Source organism: Podarcis raffonei, chromosome 16 (genome assembly GCF_027172205.1).
Source record: "Podarcis raffonei isolate rPodRaf1 chromosome 16, rPodRaf1.pri, whole genome shotgun sequence".
NCBI classification, from domain to species: Eukaryota; Metazoa; Chordata; class Lepidosauria; order Squamata; family Lacertidae; genus Podarcis; species Podarcis raffonei.
In genome coordinates this window covers 12,950,283-12,970,711 of record NC_070617.1, presented here as the reverse complement: position 1 = coordinate 12,970,711, position 20,429 = coordinate 12,950,283, and the positions used below count along the sequence as shown (strand labels likewise).

The following is a 20,429-nucleotide window of genomic DNA, read 5'->3' as shown; positions in this document are numbered from 1 at the left end:
ACAAGAAAAAGAGGAGTGGGAAATGGGGAACATGTTGAGATAAAAAGAAAGGCCATCCATCCTTCAAGTCCCTAGTGGGCATGGCACCAACACACAACAATCTTGGCCAGCTGCCCGGGTCTTCCAGGACCCTGACAGAGCCCACTGGTGATGCCTGCATCACTCAGGAGCATTGTGGGAAATTAAAATGGCACCTTCCTGATGCCTTGTGCTCATTCAGAGTCGTGCTTCTGCCCATCACCATCACCACCACAACCCACATAGGAAGCTGCCATACCCCACAAGTGTAACAGAAAAAAATAGAACATCCCATTTTTTATTGCCACAGAATGGCAGCCATTTTGGTTGCTGTGATTTCACTCGATTTCCAGACACAATTTCCCAATGCAATTTCCCCCTGAAAAGTGCTTTTGGGGAGCACGACCTTGCGCAGCACCCCAAAATGCGCATTTTTTGGTGTCGTACCTGGGAAAAAAACCACTTTTGTTGGAGGACTGCAGCTCAAAAACAAGCAAGATCACAGCAACCAAAATGGCTGCCGTGCTCTCACGATAAAGAATAGCAAGATGATGTCCTGGAAGTAGTAGCCTCGATTTGGGCTTCAAAGTGTTGGAGGGTATGAGCTGCTGTGCACTGAGTCAGACCAGTGGTCCAGCCAGCTCACTACTGCATGCACTGGCTGGCAGTGACTCTCCAGGATTTTAGGCAGTGGACATTCCCATCTCTACATGGAGATGTTGGAGACTGAACCTGGGACGTCCTACATGCAAAGAGGTTGCTCTATCACTAAGCTACAGCCACAGCATGGTAGGAGGTAGCTCCAGGAGAAGGTCTAGCCAACATAATGAATCCAGTAGTCCCAGTGGTCTAGGTTGCTTAGCAACAATCGCAAGAGGCCTAGCAAAGCATCCCAACTGTTGCATAGCTAGACCGTGAGAGGCTTCTGTTGCCGCCATCTTTGTGCCGACCAATAACAACCACACAGGGCAGCATCACCCCCTCTCTGTTGCCTGGCAACCACAGCAAAAGGCCAACCTTGCCCCCGCCTCTTTGTTGCCAAGCAACCATTACAAGAGGCTTAGTACCACCATTTCTGTTGCTTAGCTATTCACATTCGAGACTGGCGGTGCCATCACCACTTTGCCGCCTTAGCAACGTACACCGGACAAAGTAGGGCTTAGCGGAGTCATCAACAAAACAGATACCACCACAAGCGTATATCCTGAAGAGAGTTTTATTGGCTCCAAGCACGGTGTGGGTGGATGGTTTTCTTCTGTCACGAAATCTGATTTAATCTTTGGTCTGGTGGTCTGAAAACAATCTGTCAAATAAAAGACGCTGGGCAGTCAAAAAAACACCCCCAGAGCTGGTAATGATCCCGCCATGGAGGCCCCTGGCCCCTCCCCACGAGCTATTCGTAGCGGTGCTTGCGCCTCTTCGCCGCAGATCGGATCATGGCGGCTGCCACACCCATCATGCCAATTGTCCCCACAGCAATGGCCTCGGTGACCTGTAAGAAAATGGGAGAGAACGGTGGGTGGGCTATGAGTCAGAGAGAGATTCACAGAAGTTGCACGCTGATGTCACACAGCCAACACACACTTCCGCTTATCGTGTGTCTGAGCGGCTTTACCTTTCCCCCCACCGTTTTCTTTCGGATAAACCGCTCTTTACCGCTAAATCATCACATATGCCAAACCCCTGGTTTTCGTGGCTGGGCAAACAAAAGTGTGGAGAAGCCCCATCTTCACATCATATCCATTCTTCTAATAAATGCTTACAAAACAGACTTGCAAGGAGGGCTGGCTGAATCTGACCCCATCTTACATTTAAAGAGGTATTATACCCACTTTAAACAGTTGTGGCTCACACACACCCCCAAAAAATCCTGAGCGTGCTAAGAATTGTTAGGAGTCCCCCATTGCCATCACAAAGCTACAAGTCCCAGAGTAGTTTAACAATCAATTCCTCTTTGCAGGGATCTCTGGGAACTGTGGTGCAGCTGGGTCCATCTGACTGGTTCACTTTCTCTCTGTTTCTCATTTTTCCTCAACATTTCCATCTCAGTTTGCAAATTCATCGGCATTTCAGTATGAATATCTCCTATATATACACACGTTTTCGTATGCAATTTTGCAAAATGTGGACTTTTTATCCATGCAGTTTTCCACCAATGTAATGCTTTTTTCCCCAGGTTTTTTTTTTTTTTACTAATTATGCTGTTTTATGCACACTTTGTCCCCAAATGTGCATTTTTTCCTACACATTTCTTGCCTGGAGAACAACATTGCAAAATTCAGAGGAGCGTGAATTTTGAAAGATAATTGTGTTTCAGTTTGTGTGTTGTTTTGGAAAGCCCCGATTCAGTGTGTTTACCTTTAAATGCAATTTTATCCCCCATCCATACTTGTAAAGTAGGGCGGGATCGGGATCCCTACTTTGCAGAAGGGGAAAACACTGAGGCTGAATGAACACTGCCTCACTTCAAGTGAATTTGAGGCCACACTTGAACCAGAGACTTCCTGGTTTACAGTTTACTCGGTGCAATGCATTAGCTCTAATAGGGTAGGTAGCCTTTGGGGTGAAAGCGAAGCAGCAGTTGTACTGGGATTTTTGCTGCAGAGAGTTGAAAGCGCTACAAAAAAAGGACATCACTGCTGCCATAGTGAACATGCTCATTCTGCTCTCTTTTCTGGTCAAAGAGGTGTTGCAGGTTTTTGGCCTTGCTTCAGGAACCTGTGAAACCTGTCTGAGCCAGGCATGACAACATAACAAAGGAAATGTAAAGCAGAAAGAAAGAAGCCTCCCTCACAACACCTTTACTTTCCTCCCTCTTTCTCTTCAGTATACCTGAAGAAGCATCTCCACCTCCATTGTTCTGCCTGGACACTGAGGTCCACCACCGAGGGCCTTCTGGCGGTTCCCTCACTGCGAGAAGCCAAGTTACAGGGAACCAGGCAGAGGGCCTTCTCAGTAGTGGCACCCGCCCTGTGGAACGCCCTCCCACCAGATGTCAAAGAGAAAAACAACTACCAGACTTTTAGAAGACATCTGAAGACAGCCCTGTTTAGGGAAGCTTTTAATGTTTGATGCATTACTGTATTTTAATATTTTGTTGGAAGCTGCCCAGAGTGGCTGGGGAAGCCCAGCCAGATGGGTGGGGTATAAATAATTAATATGTTGTTGTTGTTGTTGTTGTTGTTGTTATAAATGTCAGACTCCAGCCTTATTTCCATGTTGTAGAAAGGAAAAACATTGAGGCTGAACTAATGCTGTCTCATGGGACGCGGGTGGCACTGTGGGTTAAACCACAGAGCCTAAGACTTGCTGAGCAGAAGGTTGGCGGTTCAAATCCCCGCAACGGGGTGAGCTCCCATTGCTCAGTCCCTGCTCCTGCCAACCTAGCAGTTTGAAAGCACGTTAAAGTGCAAGTAGATAAATAGGTACCGCTCCAGCGGGAAGGTAAACGGCATTTCCGTGCACTGCTCTGGTTCGCCAGAAGCGGGTTAGTCATGCTAGCCACATGACCCGGAAGCTGTCTGCAGACAAACGCCAGCTCCCTCGGCCCATAGAGCGAGATGAGCGCCGCAACCCCAGAGTCGGTCACGACTGGACCTAATGGTCAGGGGTCCCTTTACCTTTACCTAATACTGTCTCACTTCAAGAAAGGAGATTCCACCTAAACATGAGGAATCACTTTCTGAGGGTAAGAACTGTTCTGCAGTGGAACAGACGTCCTCGGAATTTGTTGTGATTTCTGAAATGCAGGGGGGACTGAACTAGACTGGGCCCCTTCCAGCTCTACATTTTGCAATTCTACCTGGTCACTCATTGCAACTCCATATCGCAGGTCCATCACAAAGTGTTCACAGTTGTGGCTCGTCAGATTGTAGGGCATCTCCCTCCCAACCAGCTCCTCTGCCCGCTGGAGGATCTTGGCAAGTGGCAGCACAGGAATCGTGAGGTCGTGCTTGTTGTTCACTCGGAACTGGTCTTTCCTCACCACAACATCAAGCCAGTCCTTCTTCACATAAGCTCTGTCAGACAAGACCGCCAGTACGCTGGCGGCACCGTTTGCAAGACGGTCACCTGTTGGAGGGAAGGAAGAAAGAGGTGGGGAGACTCTCAGGGACTCAGAATCTACAAACAGGGCAGGAAGAACTGAAAGGACAAATTAAAATAGGGAGATCTGGGAAAGCAAAAATTTGGAGCACATTGATCACCCTCCTGCCATTAAGATGGTTGCTGCTGCTGCTGCTGCTGCTGTTTCCACTATTATTCCACTATGTGGAACACTCTATTTAAAGGAAACTTGTTTTCATCTTTTGGCTCCCACAATGCCTTCCTACAGGAAACCTGAAGTCTCTCCAGATGTTGCTGGACTCCAGCTCCCATCAGGCCCTTAAGTCAGCATAGCCAAGGATGATGGGAACTGTAGTCCAGCAATATCTGGAGGACCACAGGTTCCTGATCGCTGCAGCAGGCATGGGGAACCTTTGGCCTTCCAGATGTTGCAGAACTACAACTCCCAGAGGCCCCCTCAAGCATGACCAAGGGAGTTGATGGGATTTCAGCAACATCTGGTGGCATGAAAGTTTCCTGCAGCAGCCCTTCGAGACCCTCAGAAGAGTTCTGCTGGATCAGACCAAAGGCCTTTCCAATTGAATAGAGTATTTGAAAGAGCCTGGCTATCTGGAACCCTGAACAGAAGCACTTCCATGCGGCAACGCTTTGTTGCAGGCGGCACTTGTGCCTTCTACAAGCCATGTACAATCCTTAGAGTTCTGCACAGAGTATCAGGAAATGCTCTAAAGTGTGTGTGTGTGTGTGTGTGTGTGTGTGTGTGTGTGTGTGTGTGTGTGTTATAAATTAAGGTTACCAGGTGTCCCTGTTTCCTGGGGACAGACCCCAGATTTACAAATCAGTCCCCATTCAAAATCCATTGAAGTTGAAAAGTGTCCCCAGATTCATTGGGAAAAATCTGGTAGGTAAAGGTAAAGGGACCCCTGACCATTAGGTCCAGTCGTGGCCGACTCTGGGGTTGCGGCGCTCATCTCGCTCTATGGGCCGAGGGAGCCAGCGTTTGTCCACAGACAGCTTCCGGGTCATGTGGCCAGCATGACTAAGCCACTTCTGGCAAACCAGAGCAAGCACACAGAAACACCGTTTACCTTCCCACTGCAGCAGTACCTATTTATCTACTTGCTCTTTGACATGCTTTCGAACTGCTAGGTGGGCAGGAGCAGGGACCGAGCGACAGGAGCTCATCCCGTTGTGGGGATTCGAACCACCGACCTTCTGATCGGCAAGTCCTAGGCTCTGTGGTTTAACCCACAGCGCCACCCATGTCCCTTTAAAAATCTGGTAACCTTATGATAAATGGTTCTTGCTGTCATTCTGTTACAAAGTCTGAACAGCTCAGACCTCTCGCACAAGCACAGCCATGGCAGGGGGGGAGGCGCTTAGCCAGGTTTTTTGCCCCAGGTGATGCCCCCAGAGGGGTGCCATTGAGGCTTCCAGCCTCTGTGTGTGTGTGCGCGCGCACACACATGCGAATATGCGTGAGGGGTTGCCAAACTTGGTCTTTGACCTGAGTGAAATAAAGCCTAGTTTCGCCCCTGCCCATAAGCCATCCTAGGAGCTCTTGCCATGAAATAATTCTTAAGAAGGAGTGTTAGGATCCAAGCCATGGAGTTGCCCCTTTAAGGCCTTCTGCAACCCAAGGAAGGGGAGAGGCCTGAGTGGGTGCAGTCTGTCCCTGAAGGTATAACAGGCTTCATTCCACTCCAAGACATTGTAGGAGCAAGGTATTTCATGGGCTTTGTCCTGGGCTGATGGGTTTTCATGGAAACTTACATTCAGGAGCTAAGTGAACAACTTTGCCTTCCCCAACGTAGATGGCCCAGTGCTGATAACAAGAGCGGAAGATCTCAATAAGGTCGCCAGGTTTAATTTCATCCTACAGGTAAGAAAAGAAAAAGAAAATTAAAGAAAGATTGAAGTGGGGTTTTTGGGTGGTGCTAAAAGGCTTCTGCTTGCCCATCTCCCAGAGATGAGACAGAAAGGTAGCATTTCCTTTTGTGGCCAAGATTGCTGTTTCTGGTTCCATGCCCAGTGCTTCACCCCAGGGGTAAAGGTAAAGGGACCCCTGACCATTAGGTCCAGTTGTGGCCGACTCTGGGATTGTGGTGCTCATCTCGCTTTATTGGCCGAGGGAGCCAGTGTACAGCTTCCGGGTCATGTGGCCAGCATGACTAAGCCACTTCTGGCGAACCAGAGCAGCGCACGGAAATGCCGTTTACCTTCCCGCCGGGGCGGTACCTATTTATCTACTTACACTTTGACGTGCTTTCGAACTGCTAGGTTGGCAGGAGCAGGGACCGAGCAACGGGAGCTCACCCCGTCGCGGGGATTCGAACCGCCAACCTTCTGATCGGCAAGTCCTAGGCTCTGTGGTTTAACCCGAGTCCCTATCACCCCAGGGGTAGCCAATGCCAATAGTCAATGGATGTGGCTGGACTACAACTCCCATGTATGCTGACAGGCCTTCTTCCCTGCCCTGCCCACTGCACCTGCTCGTTCATTTCCGCTCCGTATCGTAGCTCCATAACAAAATGCTCGCAGTTGGGGCTGTTGAAGGTGTAGGGCATCTCCTTGCCCACCAGCTCCTCGGCCTGCCAGAGTATCTTGGCCAGGGGGAGCGGCGGCTGCGTCTCGTCATGTTTATTGTTCACCCGGTACCGGTCCTTCCGCACGACGTCTTCCAGCCAATCCTTCTTTACATAAGCTCTGTCGGGCAAGACCGCCAAGGCATTCGGAGTTCCATCCGGAAGATGGTCACCTGGGGAGGAGAAGGAAGGGTGGGGAGAGACAGAGTGAGAACGGGACGAAAACAGCACATCTCGATCTCTCGGAAAGCTTGCCTGTCTCCCCATCTGTTCTCTAGGCATTCAGACACCTCTTAAGATCCCGTAACCAAGTTGGCCATTACGGTTCCTGAGATCAAGGAGCAGGTTTCTTATCTACGCTCGGTAGTGACTGGATGCCATTTTTAATCAAGATGGCAAACTGCGCCTTTCAAAATTGCAGTGTCTTTAACCAAGGAGACAGCTATACAGCTGCAAATGAGACGTTTTAACTGTGTTTTTAAGTGCATTATGCAAATGTGACACTAGATGGTGACTGTGAGCTTATGGCAAATTCAATATTTTCCAAAAAGCTTTTAAAAGAAGCATTTTCTAAGTGTTTTTTAAATATGTGTCTAGATTGCACCCAAATTTGGCATGGTGGTTGTTAAGCTCAAGGACTCGTTTTTCATCTGTGTTTGGATACAATTTGGGTGCCGTTTTGAATGCAGGTGCAGGACTGAACCTTTCAAAGCTGCATTTATTTTGAGGTTTCTTAGAATTCCTAAGCAACACCAGTTACTAGGCTGCTGGTATATGTTAAAACTGGATTGATGCAGAGAGACTTCGCAAGGCCCAGGCAGCCATGGAGATGCAAAGTTAACAGGTGCATCAGAAGTCTTGTAGCCCTGACTGAAAAAGAGAGGAGCTAGTATAAGAGCTATTGTAAGATTATTTTGAAGTGGATTCAATATTCCATTAAGTCCCTTTGTGATGATTGCATATTTGTCCCCGCCTGTGCTCTGTCTTGCTCCCCAGATCCATCTTTTCCTTGTCTCCAATTAGCATACCTAATGGGTAGCATCCCCACCACCACCACAAGAGCCTGAATCTGCCCCCACCTGCCCTGTGGGGATCTATGAATTTGCAGTATTTACTTCACCTCTTTCTTTCTTTCTTTCTTTCTTTCTTTCTTTCTTTCTTTCTTTCTCTCTCTCTCCCTCCCTCCCTCCCTCCTCCCTCCCTCTCCCATTCCTTCTCTCCTCCTCTCACTCCCCACCCCCTTTTGGCCAAATGGGCCCATGGCCCAACTTCAATTGACAGCCAGGGCAGGGGGAAGGGGTGTGTGGTGGGGGCAGTCCGGCCCGGGTGTCTCCACTGAGGGGAGTGACAAAATGCCAGACAGCACTCACTGAGGGGCCTGCAGCACGCCCAAGCCATGCGTCTCTCTTGGGAATAACGCGGTGACTTGGACGCCCACAGGCTCCACGCTGCCCCAAACAGTCCGCTTGCCGTCTCCCCCTCAGCTGTAGGGTGGCTGAGTGGGAGAAGGCAGGCAGACTTCTCAGAGGCCCCGCGGAGCATCCTGCCCTGGCTTGCCCCGCCCCAGGTGTCCAATCGGCTTGCTCCGCCACTGGACCAGGGCACCCACTTGTCAACCACATGTTGACACCAGTAAACTTTGCATCTCTTATTGAACTGTAAACAACTCGTCCCCCTCTTCCTAGCTTGGTGTTAAATCCCTTGGAGCTAACTGAAGAGTACCACAGTGTGCTGAAGTGCATTGTTTGGGTACTTCTATGCATGCCAGTAGGTGGTGCTGTTGCTCTGCTTATCCTCTGCTTAAAAGGCACAGCAACAGTGCAATTGTAAGAAGGGGAGTCGTTGCAGGGGTTTGAGAAGAGAAACTCCCCCAGGATTCAGACAAGGGAAACTTTGGACTCTCCTACTCCCACCACCCCTTACAGTTGCCCACGCTAGCCAGGGGTGGTTGGGAACTGGAGTACAACCACATCTTGAGCGCCAGAGTCTCCCCACCACAACTCTAGGGATAGGTCATCAGAACCGAGATAAGTGGCCACGAGTCTTGCTGAGCTCACCACATTCAGTTGCCAAGTGGACAACCTTCCGATCCCCAACATAGAGGGCCCAGTGCTGACAAGAAGAACGGAAGATCTCAATGAGGTCTCCAGGTTTTAATTCATCCTAGAAGGAAAACAGGAGACAAAGTTTAGTTGCTGCTCTAAACCATCACAATACCACGATGGGGGTGGCCTGCATTTGCATATCCTCCAAGCCAAAATCTGGGACATCATCTTCCCGGATGCCATCTTCCCATTTTTTATCATAAGAGCGTGGCAGCCATTTTGGTTGCTGTGATCTCACAGCACCATGTGAGATCCACAACAACGTGGTTCCCCCTACCCCAAAAGTGCTTTTTAAAGGCACAGCACCCCAAAATATGCATTTGGGGGCACCTCAGAAGATTGCAACCGTGAAAAAGCACTGGGGGGGGGGATTTTGTGCCGTGAAATTGCCTGAGATTGTGGCAACCAAAATGGCTGCCATTCTCTTGCGATAAAAAACAGGATGTTCAGCTTTTTCTTCGACACTTGTGGGGTATGTTGTTTTCCATGCTGTTTTATTTGTAGCAACCTGGAGTGTAAATTCTTCAGTTTGATAAGAATGATACTTTGTTTTTCGTCTGTTAGCTTAGTAAAGTTATTTAGCAAATCCGCTTCCTCTGGTACTGACCAGTCTGATGAATCTGGGACACGATTATTATTTGGTACTGTGGTAGGCAATGAAAAAATCCTTCCCATTGACTGAGAGCTTCTTTAGCTGTGGAACAAGTGCAAACTTTGGACGAGTAGATAGTATTACTTTTCGAGCAAGCGGGGAGGGGGGTAGGTTGATTTGTCTACAAAATGCTGGTATGGAAAGAAGCCTTTCTGCGCTAAGTGAGCCGCCTTTTCCATGATTATAGTTGGAATTCTGTGGGTGTTGAAGATGAGAAGAGTTCTCATACAGTGTCCATCTTTGGAGAGACCTTTGGTTGTTTTTAAATCAGCAGTTCTCAACCTGTGGGTCCCCAGATGTTGTTGGACTACAACTCCCATCATCCCTGAGCTCTGACCTTGCTAGCTAGGGGTGATGGGAGTTGTAGTTCAACAACATCTGGGGATCCACAGGTTGAGAAAGGCTGTTTTAAATCGATGTTGTCAACAGCGACACCTAGATGGCACAGCAGGAATGGATTGGCCATTAACTGACCGAATGCACAGGCAGGCTGGGACTGCAGTCTAGATGGCGCCCTTGAGGCAGTCTGCCCAGCTAACTGCAGAAAGAAGATACGTCCACAAGCACAACTTCTGAGAACCCTCTAGGCAGCTGGCCATTGCCATGTTCTTATCTGGCTCTGCGCCCCCCCCCCCCCCGCCTGCCAAATTCTGCTCATGAGCTGCCCAGAGGGCCATTCATTTTGGAATTGAAACCCTTGCAAATCCTTTTTCTGGGTTGCTGGATCCAGACCTCCTGTGCCTTTTTAAACAGCTGTGCTGTAGGGGGGAATTTCACCACTTCCTTCTTATCACAGCTAACTGCATGGCTGCAGCAGAGAAGCTGCCACTGGCAAAACTGCTCCCTGCTGTGCTGCTCTTAAAGAGACAGGAGATTTCTTTAGTTTGTTTTGGAGGAATGGTTACGCTAGTCTGGTGAGTGTTTCGGATTGTATCTGTCACCATGTCCTATTATTAGAAAAGTTAACCAGCAAACGTAAGCTTAAGCTAGCACGGGGACAAGCAGAGGGGGATGCCTTCACCCCGGTATCTCCCCTTTATCACATATAAAGGTAAAGGGACCCCTGACCATTAGGTCCAGTCACGGACGACTCTGGGGTTGCGGCGCTCATCTCGCTTTATTGGCCGAGGGAGCCGGCGTACAGCTTCCGGGTCATGTGGCCAGCATGACTAAGCCGCTTCTGGCAAACCAGAGCAGCACACGGAAACGCCATTTACCTTCCTGCTGGAGCGGTACCTATTTATCTACTTGCACTTTGCTGGGGTTTTGAACTGCTAGGTGGGCAGGAGCAGGGACCGAGCAACGGGAGCTCACCCCGTTGTGGGGATTCAAACCCCCAACCTTCTGATCAGCAAATCCTAGGCTCTGTGGTTTAACCCACAGCACCACCCATGTCCCCTCTTTATCACATATACAGCACAACAATAGAATTGACCTATTCCACCACCACCACAGCATATGAATTAATACGCCCAGTACTCTTTTTTTCTTAAAAAAAACAAATGTTATGGGGTACTCTCATATTCCTACTCATATTGAAATACTGCCCCTCAATGCGGCCAAACTTAGATTCACAAAATTTTTAGGGGTATGTGTACCCCCAGAAAAAAGCACTGAATATGCCTAATCTGGCCCATACAAACCAGCCAACCAGCCTGCAATGGTTCTGGGAAAATCTGGATGTATGGCAACCCTTGTCGGCAGTGCTGTTTCTGGCAATTTTATTTTAAAGAAGCTCCAAAACATTTTTAAAAATGCATTTTTTCCCAAAAAAAACTCCTTTGGGCAAAATGTAAAAACAGTAAACAACCCACCCTTTTTTGTCTGGATTTTCACTGTTTGAAATATGACAAAACACACACACACACACACCCTACAAAAACCCTGCACTAGAATGAAACAACATTATCTCTTCCCACCTCTGTCTCCTCTCTTTCCCACATAATGTCTATGACAAGAATGTCTCTTACCACATGTAAACGAACTGTGAGAAATACTCTATGAAATGAAAGTGGAGACGCTATATGTACTTTTTTGTTACACAAGAAAATCTTCAATGAAAAGTAGGGGGGGGGCCCTCTCAAAAGTCAACAAATACCATAGCACGGATATTTCAGAGGTGGTGGTTCTCCTCCCCTCCCCTCCCCCAGTTATGACGAAGCTCCCTCTGCTGGCAGTTTTGTGCTCAGCAGGAAAAGAAGAGAAATAGGAAGATGAGTATGTATTACTCATTTCTTCTTCATCATCTCCCTTTCCTTTTAATAGTCTGCCCTTTCACCAAACAACTCAAGGTAGCCTACAAGGCTCTATCTCTCCCCCTGCCTCCCAACCTGCCTCAGCTTCACAACAAATCTGTGAACTAGGCTACACTGATAAATGAACTCCTGGTTCAGTCTCGCCCAATGCACTTCCTGGTTTAGTGGGGATGTGGACCCCTGTCCACAGCCTTCTAGGTTTATTACAGGGGTAGGCAACCTAAGGCCTGGGGGCCAGATGCAGCCCAATCGCCTTCTCAGTCCGACCCGCAGACTGTCTGGGAATCAGCGTGTTTTTACATGAGTAGAATGTGTGCTTTTATTTAAAATGCATCTCTGGGTTATTTGTGGGGCATAGGAATTCGTTTATATATTTTTTTCAAAATATAGTCCAGCCCACCACATGGCCTGAGGGACGGTGGACTGAAAAAGGTTGCTGACTCCTGGTTTATTAGGTTGCTCTGCCAAGTCCAGCCCGCCTTCAGCCAGTCTCCACCTGCATGCCTCTTTCCTTACAACCAGCCCAGTGGGCGACCCCAGATGCCGGCCTCCTTCTCCTAATTCTCAGTGTTGCCTTTGTAGAATTCAGAGGGGAAGAAAAGGAATCAGCTCCACAGAGGCTGTCCACTGCGAGCATCCCAGGGGGGCGGGGCAGCAATGTCACACACACCCCAGGGATGACATTCCAGGTGGACCACACCCACCGCACCCCCCTTCCTCCGCCAGTGCAGCTCCATCTATCATTGGCTCTGGCTCCACCTACTGTTGGCCTCGTTGCCAGCGGGCACCAGCCTCCACCGCATCGGTTCATCCCAACATCTGGAGCGACAGAGAAAGTACCCTGCTATGTCACCACAAATTCCCTTGCCCGCAAGCAACTCTCCTGCATTGGAGGGGGTTGAGCTAGATGACCCTGAGTGTCCCTTCCAGCTCTGTGATTCAAGTGGTGCACTGGTGGCAACTTACCCGCTCAGCTGGGTTCTTCACCCTGATGAAGAAGGCTGAGTGGTTTTGCTCCTCGTCGTTCATCTTCACTAGGCTTGGTGTGTTATTCTCAGTGTCTGCTTCCAATGGGCATAGCTAGGAAGGAAAGCATTTGGGTAAAGCACAGATAGCTTGTGTTCCTCCTCCTCTCATATCTACTAAATCAAGGGCCAGCCAATGAAGGTGAAGTGTCATATAAATGCATACAGAGTGTCCCAGGTTTGAACCCTGGCATAAAGCTATTGGTGGTTAATAGCCACAGTGGTAATAATAATAATAATAATAATAATAATAATAATCCCTGTAGCTTTGCTTCTCGCAGTGAGGGAACCTCCAGAAGGCCCTCGGCGCTGGACCTCGGCGTCCAGACAGAATGATGGGGGTGGAGACGCTCCTTCAGGTATACTGGACCGAGGCCGTTTAGGGCTTTAAAAGTCAACACCAACACTTTGAATTGTGCTCGGAAACGTACTGGGAGCCAATGTAGGTCTTTCAAAACCGGTGTTATGTGGTCTCAGCGGCTGCTCCCAGTCACCAGTCTAGCTCTCGCATTCTGGATTAGTTGTAGTTTCCGGGTCACCTTCAAAGGTAGCCCCACGTGGAGCACATTGCAGTAGTCCAAGAGGGAGATAACTAGAGCATGCACCACTCTGGCGAGGCAGTCCGCAGGCAGGTAGGGTCTAAGCCTGTGTACCAGATGGAACTGGTAGACAGCTGACCTGGATACAGAACTGACCTGTGCCTCCATGGGCAGCTGTGAGTCCAAAATGACTCCCAAGCTGTGCACCTGCTCCTTCAGAGGCACAGTTACCCCATTCAGGACCAGGGAGTCCTCCACACCAGCCTGCCCCCTGTCCCCTAAGAACAGTACTTCTGTCTTGTCAGGATTCAACCTCATGCTTTACCTCCTTATGCTTTGCCTCGTCCGATAGAAGGCAGTATGCCAGTTTCTAGGACTCACAGGCAGCAGGTAGTGCTGTTGTCCTCAGATTCTGGTTTCCCAGAAGCCTCTGGGTGGTCACCATGAGGACAGGATGCTGGACTAAATGGGCATAATCCAGCACATTCTTGGGTCTCCAGATGGTTTTGGACTACAACTCCCATCATCCTTAGCTAGCAGGGCCAGTGGTCAGGGATGATGAGAATTGTAGTCCAAAACCAGGGAATCCTACATCTGATGCCCTGCTGCTCAGCCTGGATCCTCAGAGACTGCATCCCTCAAGACCTGGGCTGGAAAAGGGGCTCCCACTTCTCTTCTGTGAGGGCCTTGCATTGTATCAACACCTGCTCACTAACAGAGGCAGCCTGCCCAGTGTGAGGCAGCAGAGAGCATAATGGAATGCCAGGTTCCAGGATAGACAGCTGCCCCTTTAAGACTCTACTCACCTCAACAAGGAGGCAGAACCTGAGGAGGAGAGGTCTCACCCAGCATGCAGAGAAGGGCTTGAGAACATGAACTCTGGTTCAGGGATGGGAAAGTTTGGGCCTTGCAGAGGCTGCTGGACAGCAACTCATATAGCTCAGTTGGTAGAGCATGACCCTAGTGGTCCCTTCAACCCTACAGTTCTATGATTCTATGATCCCTGGGACCATTGGTCATCCTGATTGGGACTGATGAATATCTGAGGAGTTAAAGTTCCCCCACACATCCCACTCAAGTGGGATCAAATAATTTGCTCCCTGGGCACTGCTGTCCAGGGTCCTGAAAGACCTGGTTCAAGTTCCTGAAAGAATCTGATTCTGGCTGAACTCTGCCTATACTCTCCCTCTACCCCAGCCCACTTGGCATACAAGTACTTATAAAAACAAGAAACAGCCATGGATTGCCTGAAAGGAGGTGGGTGACAGAAGGCAGAGAGGGAGAGGGAGGTTCAGAGCACAAGTATAACATCCTCTAAAGCAGAGTTTCCTGAACTTGGATCTTCAGCTCTTTTTGGACTACAGTTCCCATCATCCCTGACCACTGATCCTGCTAGCTGGGGATGATGGTAGTTGTAGTCCAACAACAGCTGGAGATCCAAGTTTGGGGAACCCTACTCTAAAGGGATGTGGGGAACCACTGGTCCTCCAAATGTTGCTGAACTACAGCTCCTATCAGCCCCAAGCAGCATGGCCAAGGATGATGGGAGTTGTAGTTCAGCAATTTCTGGAGGGTCAAAATTCCCAACACCTGTTCTAAACATTGATCCAAGAGCCTGGGAGTGTGCCTAGGTCAATTCTGGGTAACCAAGCCCATCAGGCCTGTGTAATGGCCTCTATTTTTCAGAGGGGTGACTGTCTGTCTGGTACTGAAAAGAAAAGGAGAATCAAGACACAACATCCAGTTGTTGGGCTGGGTGTGAGCTGGCCACAGATTGCATGAGGCTGCTCTGGATATTGACACATCAGTCAGGCAAAATTTATTCCAAGAAGGCCTTGGCAGCTGGGAACACACCTAGGAGATCCATTGCCTAGAGTGGGGAAGGGAGAATTGCCCAAGCACGCTCACTTTCTACGTCTTATTAGAGGATGTGTGGGGAACTTGTGGTCCTCCAGATAGAGCTGGACTCCAGCTCCCATAATCCCATGAGCATGGAATGAAAACACAAGACCTAGATCAGACCAGAGGCCCATCCAGCCCAGCTTCCTGTTTCCACAATGCCCACCCAGATGCCTCTGGGAAGTTCACAAGCAAGACCTGAGCACAAAAGTGCTCTGTCCCCTCCGGTGGTTTCCAGCAACCCTACTCTGTTGTTGTTTAGTCGTTTAGTCGTGTCCAACTCTTCATGACCCCATGGACCAGAGGACGCCAGGCACTCCTGTCTTCCACTGCCTCCCGCAGTTTAGTCAAACTCATGCTGGTAGCTTCGAGAACACTATCCAACCATCTTGTCCTCTGTCATCCCCTTCTCCTTGTGCCCTCCATCTTTCCCAACATCAGGGACTTTTCCAGGGAGTCTTCTCTTCTCATGAGGTGGCCAAAGTACTGGAGTCTCAGCTTCAGGATCTGTCCTTCCAGTGAGCACTCAGGGCTGATTTCCTTAAGAATGGAGAGGTTTGATCTTCTTGCAGTCCATGGGACTCTCAAGAGTCTCCTCCAGCACCATAATTCAAAAGCATCCATTCTTCGGCGATCAGCCTTCTTTATGGTCCAGCTCTCACTTCCATACATCACTAATGGGAAAACCATAGCTTTAACTATACGGACCTTTGTTGGCAAGGTGATGTTTCTGCTTTTTAAGAGGCTGTCTAGGTTTGTCATTGCTTTTCTCCCAAGAAGCAGGCGTCTTTTAATTTCGTGGCGCAGATGGTGACAGCAACCCTACTAGTTTCCCCAAAATATTTTCCCTTTGCAAAAAAAGGGGGGAAATTTATTGTAGGCAAACACAGCAGGTGGGGAACTGTGAGAAAAGCTTCACATCAGAGGAGGGCCCCAGTCCTGCCACTCGCCACCTGGTCTAGGGCAGGGCCTGACAGGCCATATAAGAGCTGCTGCTGGGCAGAGAGGGCTCTGTTTTTTGTTTTTTGTTTAAATTGCTGTTATTTTTTACCTATGGCATTTAAACTGTGATATTAATGCTGTATTCTTAGTTTTAGATTTTGATTTATGTGGAAATTGTTTTCCATTTGGTTGTGTATTTTTTTGATGTGGTTTATTTATTGATGACTTTCGTAATTATGTAAATCTTGTCATGATGTAAGCTGCCTTGAGCATTGAGTTATTGTTTTGTTGTTTCTGTTTTAATTATTTATTTGTGCTTTTATCTTGTGTTTTTATCTAGCGAATCACCCTAAGATCTTTCGATGAAGGGCGGTATATAAATCTTAATAATAATAATAATAATAATATCTATGATTATTGTGGTTTCTTGAATCGGGAGCATCATCCAGCATAAAGTCTTCCCTTAACATTGAGGTGCAGCTCCAAGGGCCTTCTGGCACTTCCCTCACTGCAAGAAGTGAGGTTACGGGGAACCAGGCAGAGGGCCTTCTCAGTAGTGGCGCCCGCCCTATTGAATGCCCTCCCATCAGATGTCAAGGAGATAAATAGCTATCTGAATTTTAGAAGACATCTGAAGGCAGCCCTGTTTAGGGAAAATTTTAATGTTTGATGTTTTACTGTGTTTTTAATATTTTAATATTGTGTTGGAAGCTGCCCAGAGCGGCTGGGGAGGCCCAGCCAGATGGGCGGGGTATAAGTAATAAATTTTATTTTTATTTATTTATTTATTAACTCAAAACCTCTAGGTGGGAATCGACAATAGTTCAGCAAAATAGATGTCAGTTCCTTTCTTTTCTTTTTTTTAATATTTTATTTAGGATTTTCTTGTTTTACAGAAGTGTAATGCCTCGTATTTTTTTTCCCCATATAACATTTTTACAAATCCGTTTCATTTGTTGAGGCATTAGGGGGAGAAGAAAAAAAGGGGGGAAGAAAGGGGGTGGAGGGAGGGAAGATGGATGTGGGTGGGGTCAGGTGGTGGTGTTTCTATTATGCTTAATGTATGTAGAGTTTGGTGTCAGCGTTGTTTGTGTTGTTCACTTGTGTTCCTTTGGTGGTGAGAGAGGTTGGGGTTGGCCTAGGGTGTGATTGTTTGTGATTGGCTGTGGTGATCTTTGTTTTCGTGTGTGAGTGGGGTGGGTGGGTGTTTTGGATCAGGTATGTCAGTTCCTTTCTACACACACAAAGCTCTCTGCCTTCCCCACAGGACCCATGTCATACCAAACAGGACAAAAGGCTGAAAATACCAATATATTTTGGTTTCTGTGTATACACACACAAAAGCTGGTGCATGCAGTGACTAAGACCATCCTCTTACCTCATCCATGAAATCACTAAGAGGCCTTAGTTAAGCCATTATTCTCTCAGCCTCAGCTGCAACCTGAGGGAGCACTGGGTAACAATCATGGCCTACTTTGCCAGACCATCGTCAGGATGACTTGTAATGTTCAAACGGTGCTGCCTAAATGCCATTCCAGCTACGACTAATACCAATTTTAATCAGTGCAGCTGAAAGTCAAGGGCAGCCGTGTCTGTTTCAGAAAAGCTATTTTGGGTCCGGCCTGTTGCTATAATAGGACATATAACGAATAAATACTAGTGGCCTTTCCTTCTGACAATGAGTGATACGGCTTGTTTATTCAACAAGATTTCTCCAGCACCCCAAGGTGCGTTTTCTCATTTGCAAATTCATTTCCATTTAATCACTTTAAAAGACAGATGATTAATCAACCAAAATTAATATGCATTAATCGCCCGCCCCCCTTTGCCTGTATTTGCCGCCCTCCCCATCCCTGCCACTTCTGAAATTTAGATTGTAAACCCCTTGGGAGCAGGGGCCTGTCTAAATCAACAAATGTCCTGTATATTGATGACTATATCAGTCCTCGCCAACCAGATGTATTTTGACTGCAACCCCATTTGCCCTCTGCTGGTGAGGCTAATGGGAATTGTAGTCCAAAATAGAAACATAGAATCCTGGAATTGTAGAGTTGGAAGGGATCATCTAGTCCAGAAATATGCAGCTGTCCCATAAGGGGATTGAACCTGCAACCTTGTTGTCTTCAGCACCCTGCTCTAACCAACTGAGCTATCCACCTGGAGGGCACCAGGCTGGCAAAGGCTGCTCTATAAAAAATACTGTAGCAGCTTGGCAGCTTGGCTTAGCATGGGCAGATCATCAGATCCCAAAGCAAGGAAACCAATATTCTGACAGCTAAATGAATCCGAGAGAGAGACTCTGCTCTCCCGATAGCATCATAAGCCTTTGTGTTGGCAGTGCCCAGAGCAGGAGGAAACCAGGAGAAGGAGCTAATTGAAGGGAGGTGGGGTCTCCCTGGTGGGCCTCAACCAGCCACTTTAGAAGTCGGGTCAGGGGTCCTGGCTCCTCCCCACCACCTCAAAGCAGAACAGAAAGTCTCTGCAGAGGCTGGAGGAGGCTGCGATGGGGAGACAACTCAAGAAGAGGAGAACACTCATTTGGGATCTCCACAGTCCCGCAAAGCAGGTGAGCCCATCGCTCTTCATCTTAGAAATGAGGCCAGGGGCACAGAAACCACTGGGACCTCTTCCCTCAGTCGTGAACATCTTGCCTCATTCCTGAACTCCGGAATTCTGAGCTCGGTGTCTGTGGACCAAGCCTATACCCTTAACTTCCCTGATGGAAGATCTCTTTTCTTACTTACACGTCAGGGCCTCCTTCTGTGAGTGTTGGGCTTGAGGTAGGTACAAATTCAATACACCCCAGCAACCACCGCAGATAAAGTAGAGAAAACTAGAGGCAGAAACCCCCCCTTCCAACCACGTACAAACCCTTGTGTACCTGCAGTGGGCTGTCAATTTTTCCCTGTGGCAAATGAATTTAACCACCCATTTTCTACCTGATGCTTGGAGTGACATCACAGGGAAAGCGCTACCTCATCTGTTACCAAGTAACCATTAAATACTGTTGGGAGGAGGGGATATGTGAAGTGGGGGAGTATGATACCATTTGCCCCACCAACTCGGGAAAGTATTTACTCGCTTTTTCTCAGTTCCTTCATCCATGGGGACAAAGTCACTCGAGAGACTGCCTTAGCCCTTACATTGGGGCTAGGGAACCTTTGGCCCTCCGGGTGTCGCTGAACTACAGTTCCCATCCCAGCCATGGGGCTGCTGGGAGTGGGGGTTCAGCAACTTCTGGAGGGCCGGAGGTTCCTGTAGAATTTCCCCTGCAAGTTCCAAAGATATCACAAGCCCACTTCACAGAGCAGGGCTTTCAGTGTGGCTGCCCCTGTTCTGTGGAACAGCGTTCCTGTTGAGATACAACAGCCATAGGAGCGAACTCCAAAAGGCTGAGGTCCCTTACCTGGGCCCACTCCCCAAATATTTTATTCAAGTTGGCACCCCTGCACTTTCTGGAAACAATATAAAAAAATTCCTTCCAGTAGCACCTTAGAGACCAGCTAAGTTTGTTATTGGTATGAGCTTTCGTGTGCATGCACACTTCTTCAAATATCTGAAGTGTGTATCTGAAGAAGTGTGCATGCACACGAAAGCTCATACCAATAGCAAACTTAGTTGGTCTCCAAGGTGCTACTGGGATTTTTCTTATTTTGTTTCGACTACGGCAGACCAACACGGCTACCTACCTGTAACTGGAAACAATATGTTGCATCAGCAAGCTATCCTAGCTAGATAAACTGGTCTCTGCCACAAGTATCTACATTATATTGTTTTCAAATTGATCTGCTGTTATTTATGTGGTGCCACATTCTGGATTAGTTGTAGTTTGAGTCATCTTCAAAGGTAGCACCACGTAGAGCACATTGCAGTAGTCCAAGCAGGAGATAACCAGAGCATGTACCACTTTGGCGAGACAGTGCGCAGGCAGGCAGGGTCTCAGACAGCATACCAGATGGAGATGGTAGATAGATGCCCTGGACCAGGATAGCTCATCACTGTGTCCAGGGACTGCATCGCCTCTCCTATTTGAGGTGTTACAGAGAAATAAGTTAGCCCTCCATTCCTCTGGAGACATTAAGGAGGCAAAGGAGGAATTCTAATCCACATTTACAATTGCTTAAAGACCAGAGAGGGAGACAAGTTTTTTAATAATTATTTACATATTTATTAAGACTTTAAAAAAATAAAATCCACCTTTCTATTCTAAAAACAGAAGCCACAGGGCATTTTTTTTTACAAAAGTCAACAGACAAAAGGTACCTAAGACAAAATAGAAGGAGAGAAACAGCAAGCAGCGGTCATAAAACAGGCTGTCGCGAGCTTGTCTCTCAATGTGGCTAT

At 48.1% G+C, this 20,429-nt stretch overlaps 2 protein-coding genes across 4 annotated transcripts in view; both read right to left on the bottom strand.

Moving 5' to 3' along the window:
• The window catches only part of LOC128403931 (dual specificity protein phosphatase 10-like), a 259,214-nt gene that overhangs the window by 85,158 nt on the left and 153,627 nt on the right, over window positions 1-20,429 (bottom strand). The gene's annotated exons all lie outside the window — the stretch shown is intronic.
• Window positions 1,219-19,066, bottom strand: LOC128403938 (phospholipase A and acyltransferase 3-like). Of its 3 annotated transcripts, none has more exons than XM_053369132.1 (7): window positions 18,967-19,066; window positions 12,647-12,760; window positions 8,726-8,831; window positions 6,573-6,841; window positions 5,857-5,959; window positions 3,821-4,089; window positions 1,219-1,510 (listed from the first exon to the last, which is right to left on the bottom strand). In XM_053369132.1, the coding sequence occupies exons 2-7, from the start codon at window positions 12,707-12,709 to the stop codon at window positions 1,412-1,414; spliced, it is 909 nt and encodes a 302-aa protein (XP_053225107.1). In that variant the 5' UTR covers window positions 12,710-12,760; window positions 18,967-19,066; the 3' UTR covers window positions 1,219-1,411. The 3 variants fall into 3 exon arrangements, with proteins under 3 accessions (XP_053225107.1, XP_053225108.1, XP_053225106.1); XM_053369133.1 differs by lacking the exon at window positions 18,967-19,066 and adding an exon at window positions 18,830-18,960; XM_053369131.1 differs by lacking the exon at window positions 18,967-19,066 and adding an exon at window positions 17,464-17,487.

Bases quoted from the DNA above. Each gene is read 5' to 3' on its own strand.
- LOC128403938 (XM_053369131.1), bottom strand. The intron at 8,832-12,646 runs GTAAGTTGCCAC...TTTTCCTTCTAG, and splicing joins TGAAGAACCCAGCTGAGCGG to GATGAATTAAAACCTGGAGA. The intron at 1,511-3,820 runs GTAGAATTGCAA...ATTTTCTTACAG, and splicing joins GAGTTGCAATGAGTGACCAG to GTCACCGAGGCCATTGCTGT.